The sequence below is a fragment of the Morone saxatilis genome, unplaced genomic scaffold (assembly GCF_004916995.1).
Source record: "Morone saxatilis isolate NCDOM2014 unplaced genomic scaffold, NCSU_SB_2.0 Contig15, whole genome shotgun sequence".
In the NCBI taxonomy this organism is placed as follows: domain Eukaryota; kingdom Metazoa; phylum Chordata; class Actinopteri; family Moronidae; genus Morone; species Morone saxatilis.
Window position 1 is genome coordinate 20590218 of NW_023339707.1, and position 13634 is coordinate 20603851.

A 13634-nucleotide genomic window follows, 5' to 3' on the forward strand; every position below is an offset into this window, starting at 1 on the left:
CCCACCACCTCCACCTCCACCTCCCCAAACTTCTATTTCTTCAGATTTCCCACCTCCTCCGCCTCTCTCTGGTGGCCCGCCACCACCTCCCGCTCCATCCTCTGGACAAGGAGAAAGCAGAGGAGCACTGCTGGATCAGATCCGACTGGGGAAGAAGCTCAGAAATGTAAAGCAACTTCCTTTTCTTAAAAACATTTTATGCATGCTATATATAAGTTCACAATTTCCAAGTGTCATGCTGCAATGCATCATAGTCTCCTCCTCTCCTGGTGTGTGTTATAGGTGATAGACAGTCCTGATGCAGCCCCGCCCACAACACCAGAGTCAGGTGAGGGCATCGTTGGTGCTCTCATGATGGTCATGCAGAAGAGGAGTAAAGTCATCCATTCTTCTGGTAAATATTAGAACATTAATTTCAAACTACATGACAAGTGTGTTGGAACCAAATTACCAAAAAAAGTCTCACATCTTATAAATATATTTGTCTTCTCTTTCAGATGAAAGTGAAGATGAGGGCGGAGATGATGACGAGGACGATGACGAATGGGATGACTGAGTAATGGATTTTGAACTTATTTCAACTTTGAGTTTAGTTACAGACTTCTCCCTTGCAATAAATACTGTTACATGTGTTTGGACACACTGGAATATGACTTGTATATGTCAGAAACTGTGTGTGGATCATTACATAAACAAATAATAAAAGACTTGGAAGTGAAAGAACACAAGTTTAAGAGGCTTCTGAAATGTTTATATATTTGTTTGAACATTTCCAGTGTAGGATTCATCAGCATGACAGCACATAGCACTGTGTTACTCACAATGAAGGTGAATGGTGGCTCTGGCTGGAAAATTTCTTGTTCCTCGTGCTTCCTTTAAAAAGAGCAATTTGAAAAATCTGTAAACACAGCATATGACAGAACACCAACAATCAATACTAAAATGAGCCGGTTTCATTCCCATTTTTATAACATACTGTACATAAAAAACATTATGTTCCTGTAACATTTTCTCATACATCTGTGCAAAGATCCCCAATTCCCTCGAATACCACCACCGACAAAGTGCATAACTGGAAGAACACTGTACGCTATACATATCTTCAACACTCACATACTGTAGGTCACTAGAGCACAGGACAGTAAGGGAGTCATTATATGACAACATCCAATGGAATTAGCTTAACAGAATACATTACACCTTACGAACATCAATACACACCAAGGTTGAAAACAGAACAACAGTAAAATGTACAACTTGCAACAAACAACAGTTATGCATGCAACATATGCATTCATCATATTATCTTCATACAATACAAGAGTAATCCAATGACCATATATATTATATTCACAATCAATATATTACATTTCTGTTTCAAGATACTTGAAAGTACCATATCTGTGGTTTTGCATGTTGAAGCCTATTAACTACACGCTGCATATACTTTACATCACATTTTACCATCTTCTAAAATGATCATTCAAATTGAACGGTCTTTGTTACTTTTATAGTTGCATTGCAATCCAGCTGCGTTTTGAAAACTCTTCTTTATTTATTATTTTATTAAAAAGATTTTTTTGTAATTTTTGTTTTGTTTCTTGCACTAAAAACACTGATCTTCCACCGTGATCCTCAAGTCAGAGACACTGGGGTTTCCCGAAAGCACCTGAACTTAACAAGAAGAAGAAGTTTGAAAATAATTCTGTAAGTTGATTCAAATGTCAACAGGAACTGAAATAGAAAATCGATCTAAAAATGTACGTTAGTGGTCACTGGTAATGTAAAATAAACACAATTTGTATTTTCTAGTTTGATGCTTGCAAAACCACCAATATGGTACTTTAACGACAGCATGGCACCATCACCTGCCTAATGAATGGAGGTGACACACAAACATGCATGTCAAACATAAAAGTCCACCATAAAGTCCAGACAGGCCAGTGTTGGACAACATCAGTCCTGTGCTTTAGCCGAGGCCTTGGTCCTGGCTCTCTGTGTGCCTGCGGCTGGTGCGCTTGCGCTGCTGCTGCTGTTTGGGACTGAGTTGTTCCCAGTAGGACTGGCAGTACTGGTTAATCAGTCTAATCTCTGGTGGGAAGGGTGTGGAGACGAGGGATGACTGTGTATAAGGTCCCACTTGGCGAGTTTTTGGCTCTTCGTCCTCATCTTGAGCAGTGAGAGCTAAAACGATGTCTCGATCCAGGATGCGCAGCGCCACACGGGTCACCGTGTGTTTAAAGTTGTTCTCAGTGGCAAGGCAGTGGTAGAGCCCCGCATCTGATTGGTTGAGAGACTTCAGGAGGATACCGTGGTTGGTCTTCAGAATACCTCCCACACGGTTGAGCTTAAAAAAACAGGAAAGTGAAAGTCTAGTATTACAATTTGTATACAGAGTACAAAGAGGGCAGGGGGTTGATGCTCTTAAAGACAAAATCATTTTTGGGGAAATTTGCTTATTCACTTTCTTGATACCACTTTCATATCTGTACTGTAAATACACTTAGCTTAGCTTAGTATAAAGGTTGAAAACAGCTAGCCTGGCTTTATCCAAAGGTAATACAATCTGCCAACCAGCACCTGCTACATATTGTTTGTTTAATCCATTCAAAAACCGAAGTGTAAGAACAATATGTTGGAGTTTCAGGGGGGTTTATGTGGCTGGACACAATGACTCTGTGGTGTATGTCTGTTGCCTGGCAACTTCACAGTGTCAACAAGACTTGTATTTGTTGTGAGACTGGTATCCATATTCATGTCTAACTTTCTGCAAGAGCGAATAGTCTTATGTCCCCAAACTATTCCTTTAATTGTTCTTTCTCACCAATTTCCTCTTTCCATCCCTCTGGAAGAGCCACTTGACGGTGGCCTGGGGAGAGCGAGGCTGACACTCTAAGAAGGTACTGCTGCCCTCCACCCCAAACTGCACTATTTCTCTCAGACGTTTCTCCACTGTAGAGATAGAGAGATGAAACGGTGACAACTGCTCAAAACATAACAAAATTTGTAATGTTCATGATCTTTAAACACAAAAAGTTTGTCACACCTTTGGCATTAAAGCCTCTGCACTGCCTCAGTGGGTCACCATGTTTAACATCCTGTCTTCTGCTCCTCCTGAGTAAAGGTCAGAATTAAGAATTAAGTTGACTTCCTTATAATCTAGAAACAGTGCACTGCGAACATACGAGATGGCCCTGACCTCTTGGTGGACGGGGTGAAGGCAGAGCAGCTCTCTCCGTCCCAGGCACAGTAGGGGTCTCGAGCCAGACAGCAGTCCGAGCAGGCCCTGCCATACACACCACAGCGGTGCAGGGACACCTGGGTCAACCCCGCGTCTGATGACACATACAGCTGTTGCTGTGGTGACACAAGCAAAATAAACTCAGCGAGGCTGTGAAGAGTCTGTTGTGGTACAAGCACTGAAATGTCAATCTTTTATCTTTGATTTGTCTTTATTGTCTTGAATTTGCTTACTCTTTTAGAGGATATCTTCATTGTTTTTACTGGAGCTCTAGTCTGTAAATTAATAAACAGCAAAAAGATTAATCAACAAGACTTTGTGTTTGAGTTCAAGGTATTTTTGCCTTTTCAGGAACACATATTTAGACATACCCTGAAAACCTCCACTTCCTCTAGTGTCAGTTCCTCCATGCTAGTTGGGTCCTTAGGTAAAACTATAACTTTTTGGACAGTGCCTCGATCTGGAAGGGAGAGGAATTACATTTAACCTTTACAAAATCTTCTTGCCAAACTAATCCTCCAGCCATCAGCCCTTTAGCTGTCTCACCTGTCCCCAGGAAGAGCACCTCATAGCGTCCATCCACAGCATCCACCTGATCCACCACCAGCGCAGTGAAGCGGTAGTCCACGCCGGTTCTCACCACCAGGGGGCGACGATGGATAGGATAAACTGGATGGAACATGAGGGGATGAGCTCTGATGAAATTCACAGCCTCATCTGAAAAGTTCTTGGAGGAACGGATACCAGGAGTGAAGGTTCCTCCTGGACACTGGATGGAAAGGGATGTGTTTAAATAATTTGTAAACTTTCTGTTGATGTAAATTTAGATGTTTTTATTTATAATATAACAGAAACGTACTGTTCCAGGCCGTGGGTAGGGAATCTTGCCAGTATACTCAGTCCATTGGTAATTATGGCCATGCTTGTGGGCAAAGGGTCCATTGAAGACATTACGGATATCAGCCATTGAGTAAACGCAGACTGCTGAGCCCTTGAACACAGAGCTTGAGCAGAAAGAGACAATTAAGGTAAGAAGCAGAAGTAGGAGAAAGCTTGCATCTTATCCCTGAAATTAAAAGCATTAATTGTCCACAAAAAGGTGGGATGAGTTGGGAATTTGTCAACCGACAAAAAAAAAAAAACTCACCCTGCTGTAGTGAAGAGAGCGTACACCATAGGGTTTCGCTCATCCTGTGTGGGCTGAATAAACACATCGCCTGGAAGAGGAATGATATGTAATCAATAACACAATGATAAAAACAGATGCAATTAAAATACTATCACTTTAAAAGCAGTGCTTATTTTATTGTGGCCTCACGTAGTTCATCGAATCGTGTCTCCACTCCATCTTCTCCTATCACTGAACAGATAAGACGAGCCTTCAGGAACGTCGTCCAGCGGTTCACCAGGGACTTCTGCCCTCCTTCATCATTCTAGACAGGAAGGAAATTGGGTCATGGCTCAATACGCACAATGCGTTTCATATTACAAGGTAAGCTGCATATATTTTCACTCCATATATGATGAGGTTTGGCTCACCAGACACACTCTTCCCACCCTTGCTAAGACGCTGGGGCTCGCCCCACCGCTCGAGTCTAGACTCTTCTCTCGGAAAAAGAAGTAAAGTTTGTCGTCGTTCCTTTCTGCACTGTCAGGGATCTGCTGGATCTGAACAAACACAGGCTCTAGACGATAAAAACAGATAAGCAGAGAGAGGATTGAGGCAAGTGGTTGTCAAATAAGAAGAGGAGCCATAACCTGTAATCAGAAACATTTACCTCCTCACACCCACACTTACTCACCATTGAGCCACCTGGAGTCATACTGCTCTGTTCTGATTGCTGTTCTCCCTCCCATGGTCCTAAACAGAGCAGCATCTGTACTCATGAAGTCAATATGGACCCCTGCGTATATGTTTCCATCTGCAGAGGGAAGGCAATAAAAGAACAAAAATGAGAAAAAAAATGAGATGTTGTGATTCAGTAGCATGGGGAATCTGATAAGGTTTTGTGTATTTTCTTCCTATAAATGAAGCATGTCTTACTGATCAGAACTGCGATGTTCTCCTGTTTAGGATCGTAGGAACATTTTCCTTTCCCTGAATCCACATACCCAGGGACCAGCCTAAACAGGTAGTCCTGCAGAGGGAAAGTATGCATAAAAATAGATCACTAAAACGGCATAAGGGAGCATGGGGAAATCATAAACAAATCAGTGTCCCAGTTTGTAGTACTGAAATATTTAGCAGGACAACGCTTTCCAGGCCTACTGCTGAGGGACTTTTGCGGTAAGTCCCACTAGGGGAACTGTAAATGTTTTTGTGTTCACCTCTGCCCTCCAGCCTCTGTTGATGAATGTGCAGATAGGTTGGTACGCTCCTGTTCCACAGGTGTAGAGATGGGTGCGGTTCCATGGCTCTATCATCCGCACAAAGTTGGCACATTCACCCTGGACAAAGCGGAGTAAGACAAATGGAATTCAAACATTTCTGTCGTCATTGTCCCGTCTTGAAAGCACAAGTCTCTGATTTTTGAAAGAGCAGGATGTAAATACATGATCCCACCTGTCTTCCCTTTCCTGTCATCTGACATTCTCCCTTTCTCTTAGCAGATGCTGGCCAGTGGATCTGTGTTTTTTTTAAGAACAGAAGACACCAGAAAATACTGGATTATTAAGGATCATTGCACTTAGAGACTTAATGTCACATACGAAATATAAGCGTTTAATAAAATAGAGTTTTTACGCACTATGAGGGGCTCCTTGTTGACATTGTGCATGTCCAGAGCCACCAGATACTCCCGGCTGCCAAGGTACAGACGGCCCTGATCCTGGTCCATCAGGAGGATGCGGTAGTCGCTGGTGTTGAAGGAGAAACTGAAGGGTCGCGCTGCCCTTGTGTCCATCAGTTCTGTGTGAATAGTTTTCCAGCTTTGTTAAAAAAACACATCTACACCATTTGGAAAACCAACAGCAGGGGGAGCAAAGGTTAGCTCTCAAAATCTTTTCACATTATTCCTTTTATGCCTTTAACATGTTTCATTACTGACATGGATGAACTTGCGGTCCCTTGAACAACACCCTTCTCACTTCTTTTCTGGAAAATGTGTGTCACTGATTAAATATAACTCAACTTGGTGCATTTTAAGAAACATATTTGCTTTTAAGATCTCAATATTTTATGTGTCCTGACTTTCTGATTGAGTTTAAGGCACCACATGCCCAGTGGAGTTAGATGAAAAAGCAGGTCCCTTAGGAAATACGGTCAGTGGAACTCGGAGCTAATTCTTAAGATCAGGATTGTGTTCAGCAGAGCGTAACCTGTTAAGACAAGCTGCAGTGGAAAATGTTTCTCCTTTTTTGTTCTCCTGAAAGCTTTGATTGAACAATTTTCATCTGCTGCGAGACAAATGGACTGTGTGCAGCACTCTACCTCCGAATGTGACTCGTTTCCATTCTTCCATCCAACAATTCATTGCATCATTTTAAAACACAAGCAACACACACACACACATCTGTGTCATGGGTAAGGTATTGGCCACCATATGTGCACATTGGGACACAGTGTAAGCATGGTAAAGACAGCAGGCTTATGTAATGACAAATGTTCGCAGAGACCCTCAGAAGCCGGCTTACAGGGATTCAAGAGGAAGCACAATCTTTATTTACATCAAAGTGCCTTCCATCTTCCTTTTGAGGTCAATGTTAACAGGATGCAGCCAAGGTGCCACTAAAATAAGCTATGCAATCGGATCTCCGGACGACATGAGATGGAGCCTTAGAGGTGGGATGAGGTCCGGTTCTGTTCCTGAGAGGTAAACACAGGATAACAAGCCCCTGGCCAGGCTCCACTGGGCCATAGTGGATTCACTGAACAGGCTAAATGTAGAAACACCACACCCCTATACATGTCTCCATTCTCCAAAAATAGCAAACAATGTACTGCCATCATCTGGTAAACATTCAGCAAACACTTATCCCCTGACAACATTCTCACACTGATAGGGAAACACTAGGAAGGACACACAATTATAGTATGAAGCTTCAGCTGGGCCACTATAAGTTCTCATGTTACAACTTGACAACATATTGTCACTAAGGCACTAATGACCACTGCTGTTTAGTCTCAGGCCTATCCCAAGTATGAGCAAACTGGTGACAGCACTGTGGGGGCATGAGATTCTGAAACATGGTTTCAATTACATTGCACATTTTGCTTTCTAGCAATGCTGACTAATTCTATCAAATGATACTCAGTCAATCCCTTTGAAGTGTGTATAACTGACACAACCTCCCAGCGACAGAGGAAACAATGTAAGATCTCTATCCTCTGCAGGGCTCCTGTACCCCAGAGTGTCACTCAGACCGGCTCATTCGTTCAGAAGAGTCACATGTCCTCCAGCCGTCCCGAAACCTCCTCCACAGGCGCCTCAGGGAACAAAGAGACTCGGTGTCACAAACAATGAACAATAAATCCTTGGAGTGGCAGAAAACAGTTGGGGAGTAAGTCCAACTTTTTTCCTTTTTGTTTGGTATTAGGGGGGAGGGGTGACTGTGAATGTGGCTGCTTTATCGGAAAAACCTCACCAACAATCTAACAATTCAACACCTCTCAGCTGCTCTGAACAAGCTCTTATACATGAATTTGCCTCAGAGAGATCTGTACAGATGAATTCCTGTATCTTAACACAAGGAGGAACATGATGAAGTTCAAGACCAAACTTGTGTAATTGTCAGACTACTACTAATAGTTTGTGCACCCTTCTGCAAAAAAACACACTGCTGTGTATAAGCTGTTTACTGAAAGGGGATTAGTGTTAAAGGTCATATAAAAATGCACAGCAATTACTCTCTCAAGCCTCAAATGGAACCGTTGCCGTATATGACAGCCACGAACAGCATGTAGACAGCTGTTTTCAGTCTTACAAAATCAGTTGAATTTAAAACAACTCCTTATGTAGACTCCAACTGCCAGTTTTCACCAACCACACATCTCATGATTAGCTCACCTCTAATCTGCTTCAGATGTCTTGTTGCAATTGTACAAAACCATAAATGTTTCTCATTGAATCACTGCAGTTTAACAAGATAAGACAACAAACATGTGAATGCTGCCTAGACCTGACCTTGGAGCAGAACATCTTTACTCACCTCCACATGAAAGTATGTTATAAATCTGATTCACACCTCTAATGCTTACTTACGGGTTACTTCAGGTGTGACGTGTGTGTGTGTGTTTGTTTGCGAGCGTGCACGTCCACATGTGCAGGTGGACTTGAAGTGACAGCGTGATGGGGACGCAGAAATAACTATAATCATCCAGCATTGTTTTGATCAAAGGTGTCATCCGCATATTTGTAACATGAATCTCTGCTGTTAGAGATAATGAGGACGAGGAGCAGACTGCATGGGAAAATCCCAAATGCCTACAAAAAAGGGCTTTAAAAACCTCTATCCACCCTGATTTTGAACTCACACCTTGCGGCTAAAACATTAAAGCTCTGAAATATCATTTATCTCTTGTGATCAAATTTCAGGTGTTTCCTTCTTGTGTCATCATGTCAGACATCAAAAACAAAGAAGAACTGACAGGTCAGACTCCAGTGCGTGTTGGTTTTAGGGTGTGGAGAGAAACTTGGTCGAAGGGCACTACCAGTAACTAACCACACGTAATATCCACCTTTTGTTTCCAGTGTTGCACTGTTTGACATGTGGCAGGAAATACGTTCTTTACATATGTATAAAGAGGAAACATAACCGCTGGTGTGGATGCGTGTGTGGGAATGTGCATGAGTTTGCGTGTGCGCGAGTGACTTAGAGGGAGAAACCAAACAAGTAAAAGAAACTATTATGACAATCCCTGCTGTCAGAGGAGTTTTAGTTAATCTGTATGAGCTCACCTTTGAAGGAGAGTCGAACCCGCGGAGCAGACTGCTGCAGGCCCGAGCCTCTGTAAACACATAAGGCCAACAGGAGGAGTTGGGCTCCAGATGCTGTCATGGTAACAGTCATGCAGGTAGCCCACAGAGATCTAAATCTGGACGAAAAAAGAAAGAGGAATGAACTATTATTATAGAGTGCCCCATGAGAAATATGAGACAGAAAAAGAAGGAAGGACAGGAAAGAGAGTCTCTCTCTCTCTTTCTCTGATCTCTGTGATCAGAAGTTTGGCCTGCAGCCTTCCAAGGCGAGACGTATAGTTTGGCAGGAGAGAACAACGTCCAAATCTTCACACCTGCTCTGGAAAATATGACAGCCCTATTATTTATTTAAAGTGTAAATGTAGTGAGGTATGTGTCAAGACTGTATAATGCTATTTGCAAGTCACATTGAAAAAGTCTGAAAAAGGAAATTAATGTCTCCTTGTCTGTGTTCTTGTCTTCATCTTGTGCATTATTATTAGACATATTACAATTTCTTAAACATATATTTTATCCACATTTTCCTAGAAACGTGAATTTAAAAAAAAGGCCCATCAGTGATTCCCTCTGCCTCTCTCTCAGTCTTTCAACAAAGCACGTCGACGTACTTTCAGAAGTTGACGAGTGAAATACATGACAGTTCAAAGAAACAGGTAGTCCTCGCTGAAACAATTTCTGACAGTTTAGGGGTGTTGAAACGTAGCCTAACTGTTAGACCTTAACTCAAGCATTCATTATGCATCTGCACTTTGCTGGAGAGGATCCCATATAAATTATGAATACTAAAAGCTGAGTCCACAACATCCATTAAATTGTCTCCCTGAAGGTGTGCTTTGCTCAGGCTATAAGCCATCCCACGGGCTTTTTTTCCTCTCATGGCATCCATGTAGCCAAGGCCTCCAGTGGCACAGGGTACAAGCCTGGAAATGAGGGCTTTTAGGGAGAGGTATTCATGGGGAAAAACTAGTGAGATTTCACAAAATGTTCATTATATTTCACAATACTGCACTCGGTTTTGTGTGACGCATTGTGTAAAAATATGTCCCCATTAAAAAACATGAATGATGAAACTTAAGTGACTGGCATGCTGAACATTTAGAAATTAAAAACAGAAGCCACTGGGAACGCCTCACAGGCTTCCTGGCATAATCACACAGTTGCCATATATCTGCTCACCAGGGAAGCTTGATCTCCATTACTCCAATCAAACACTGTATAATATTCACTGTTAATAATACATATGCACCATGAGATGTGTACTCAAATTGATGTGGACACACATTTCTTGTCATAAAGGAGTCACAGGTATTTGTCACCTAAGGAGAGGCTCGTCCATTAGAAGAGCACTGGATCAGTTTATGGAAACAAATAAATAAATTATTAAACATTTTCACCAAAAATTGAATTATTCATCTAATCATAGTGAAAATTAACACATGAGCATGTGAACATCACAGATACATTTTAAGCCCTATTGGAATAGTATTCCTAAAAATGGTTAGGCAACAGGGCAAAATGTCTATGTCTCAGTATAAAAATCATGTCCTACACATTATATTTAATCTACTTTAAATTAAAAGAGGATGGAAAAATCTAAAGGTAATTGAAATAACTTAAAAATATCTAACAATCATCAATCAGGAACTAAAATATAAAAATATGCCTGTGGGGCATGTACGATGACCTGATTGTACTTGGTTTTATTTGAATGAATAACGGTATTTCTACTGGTTTTCTGTGCTGGGTGGTTCCAGCAGGACAGATTAAAGTTCGGCTATAATAACATATGGTTTCCCTTTAAAAAAAATAATTATAGTATTTGAATAGCCCAGTTCTTTTTTTCCGCGGAGTGCGCACTTACCTGTGAACTCAACATCCAGAAATAGGAACCGAACAAATGTGTGCGCCTCAGCCATCTACCCTTTAGACTACGCTACAGAGTAACCAAACATGAGTTAAAAGTTAAACCAGAGGGAAGTGAAATGTCCTACCTTTGAAAAATCGGACTTTCTCGGTGCCCGCTACGCCTCTGAGGTCCAAAAAACTTGCGGGATGTTACCGCTGCATTCCCCGCGTTTAGTGCCTCGGAGCTGGATTGGAAAATGTCCCTCAGCAGCGCTGCGCAGGAATAAAACAATCCGATAGGTTTGCAAATTCCCCTGGAGAGAGAGAGAGAGAAAAAAAATGCTGCCTGTGTGATCAGTCGCTATTAACCGACGGCATTTCTTCCATGAAACATTAAACAAAAACCCACAGCTGATCCCTGAACGCTTGCTCCACTCTCCACAAAAAAAAAAAAAGTTTAAGCCTGGATGGCAGCAACCATCACCGAGATGTGATCAAGATGTTGGTCCTTTAAAATGATCCTTTAAAGGGAGTTTGAGGCTGTTTCAGTGTGAATCAAGTGACCAGGTGCAGGTGTTGGGAGAGTGTCTGCCCTGCTGTCCTCTCCCTTCTGTTCTGCCCCCACCCAGCCTTCCCTCTCCTGTTGGCCCACAGCAGCATTGGACCAAACCTCTTGGTACACCATATGGGTATGATTAACCCTGTCACTGCTGGTGAGTTTAACACACTGCCTCCCACTCCACTGTAAACTGCTATTAATCTATGTCTGCTCAGTAGTTCTCTCTTGGCAAAGTTTATTAAAGCTGAATAATTCAGTTAAATGGTGATGGGCAACACAGCAGCTGTTTGATATAAATGTTTTTCTCATGCACCGTGAGGGCCACAGACTATTCTTATACGGGATGCAGGGGCTGAAATTCACTATTAAAGAGGAGCCAGGGAGCATGAGAGGGCTGCCCCTTAGACAATGTCGCCGTTACTCCTCAGTTCTACATAAGAGCCAGGTCAACCGAAAAAAAGATTCCTGGGATTCCTCTCTGGCTGGCTCCAGCGCTCATGACAACAGTGACAAAGCAACCAGGAGGGAGGGGGACTGGACGTAAAGGACATCCATCCTGTTAACAGAGCCTTGAGCTTGAAATTAAAACAGCTTTCAGGGTGCCTCTCATCATTACTGGCTTTGTGGTGAGCTCTGACGCAGTATGGCGCTCAAGACACAAAAGCAGAGGCTGAATGTATTCTGAGCTACGGCTCTGCACAGACAGTAAAACTGAATAAACACATGAGGCAATGTGGTGTGTCAGTGTGTAAAAAGGTCACAGAGGAGGGCAGTTCCTGGCACGACTTACAAAGCTTTTATGCGAAACTTTTTGAATTTATCTTTGAGGCACATACTCGGGTTTGATTCATCGGCACACGGACAGAGAGTGTAAGCACCTTATCTCAAATTGGGTATCAGCCAGATGTGATCCATAGGCAGTGGTGTGTCAAGATGTGTCCAGGAGGGAGTCTTTGTTTCCCGCCCCACAGGAGGCATCCCTCTGTTTCCAGCTGAGGAAATGAGTCATAAGTGTGTGCCGAGCTCAGGTTTCCGTGTGCACTCAACTTTGGCCATGGACACCGGTACACTGATCGGCTCCCACCGCTTCCTAAGCAAGCTTTAACGTCATCCACATCTCTGACTGTACCATCCTGCTGTCTTATCTGCACCCACCACTGCCTCAACTTGCTAAAGAGATTGCAACAGCTCTTCACTCATCGGTGCAATAGGTATTTTTGTCCTGTGTACGTGAGTATAAAAAGCAGGAAATAGTGGCCCAAACCTCCAAACATGATGGATGGATTTTGTATCATGGGGACAGACAGCGTGGATTAGAAAACAAACACTGGGTCTGTTTTTTCTGGTCAACAAAAAGGATCTTCTCATCTAATGGATAGGTAGTGTGAAACGCAAGGTAGACATTTATCCCTGTAGGCCAAAGGCTCCAGATAAATATCAGTCCCTCAGACACATCAATCATGATATTCTAGGGGCTGAATATTGTCCCCTCGAGGAAAAACAACCTATTATTTTGACCTACTGATGGTCATTCCAAGAGTATATTGATGAATTGAAGAGTGTTTGAACATGCCTGCCAGAGAAAGGCAAGTTGAGAGGATCACCAATGCATGCTGGGAAAAGACTATGACCCTGAGAGGAAATTATAGGGTTAGAGAAAATAATGGTGCAATACTCTTCAGGATTATTTGCTCTATTTTCAACCACAACACTTCCCACATGGCTGTACAAGTCTTCTAATTGTTATCTTATAGGTCAGAAAAAAATGTAAACACCCAAATGCAAGATAAAGGGAACAGGTGCTGTGTGACATCCATGAACTTCACACATCAATGGTTATCAAAGGAGAGCTACTTTGGAAAACATCTCTGACATGAAGGGCGCATACGTGGCGCACATTCCAGTCGCAGCCTGCTCGCCTTGCACTGTAAGGTGATTGCAGGTTTTTACAGAGAATACTGTACAGGCATTCTGTAGCTGAAGGCTCCCAGAGATGGAGCATCCGTCTGCAGTCGTCCAACATGCCACGTGTCCACGGGGCCGGCCGGCCAGCCAGCCAGCCAGCCACCAT

General features: G+C 42.7%; 2 protein-coding genes across 2 annotated transcripts in view; one reads left to right on the top strand and one right to left on the bottom strand.

The window, feature by feature from the left end:
* Positions 1 to 720, top strand: part of LOC118324652 (wiskott-Aldrich syndrome protein-like) — a 4161-nt gene extending 3441 nt beyond the window's left edge. Inside the window, 3 exon segments of the mRNA XM_035657079.1 lie at positions 1 to 166; positions 283 to 394; positions 498 to 720. The exon segment at positions 1 to 166 is cut by the window's left edge and continues 101 nt beyond it. Of these exon segments, the coding sequence (XP_035512972.1) occupies positions 1 to 166; positions 283 to 394; positions 498 to 556 (337 nt within the window). The 3' untranslated portion in view covers positions 557 to 720.
* A 44-nt stretch (positions 721 to 764) lies between these two features.
* On the bottom strand, positions 765 to 11630 carry LOC118324651 (semaphorin-3F-like). The gene is made up of 19 exons (XM_035657078.1): positions 11414 to 11630; positions 11151 to 11318; positions 9139 to 9275; positions 5989 to 6149; positions 5805 to 5867; positions 5570 to 5689; positions 5286 to 5379; positions 5044 to 5163; positions 4781 to 4926; positions 4560 to 4674; positions 4389 to 4458; positions 4101 to 4245; positions 3788 to 4010; positions 3613 to 3701; positions 3475 to 3516; positions 3200 to 3357; positions 3047 to 3114; positions 2825 to 2952; positions 765 to 2347 (listed from the first exon to the last, which is right to left on the bottom strand). Exons 3-19 carry the CDS (start codon positions 9248 to 9250, stop codon positions 1970 to 1972), a joined length of 2232 nt encoding a protein of 743 aa, XP_035512971.1. The 5' UTR covers positions 9251 to 9275; positions 11151 to 11318; positions 11414 to 11630; the 3' UTR covers positions 765 to 1969.
* Between the last annotated feature and the right edge of the window lie 2004 nt (positions 11631 to 13634).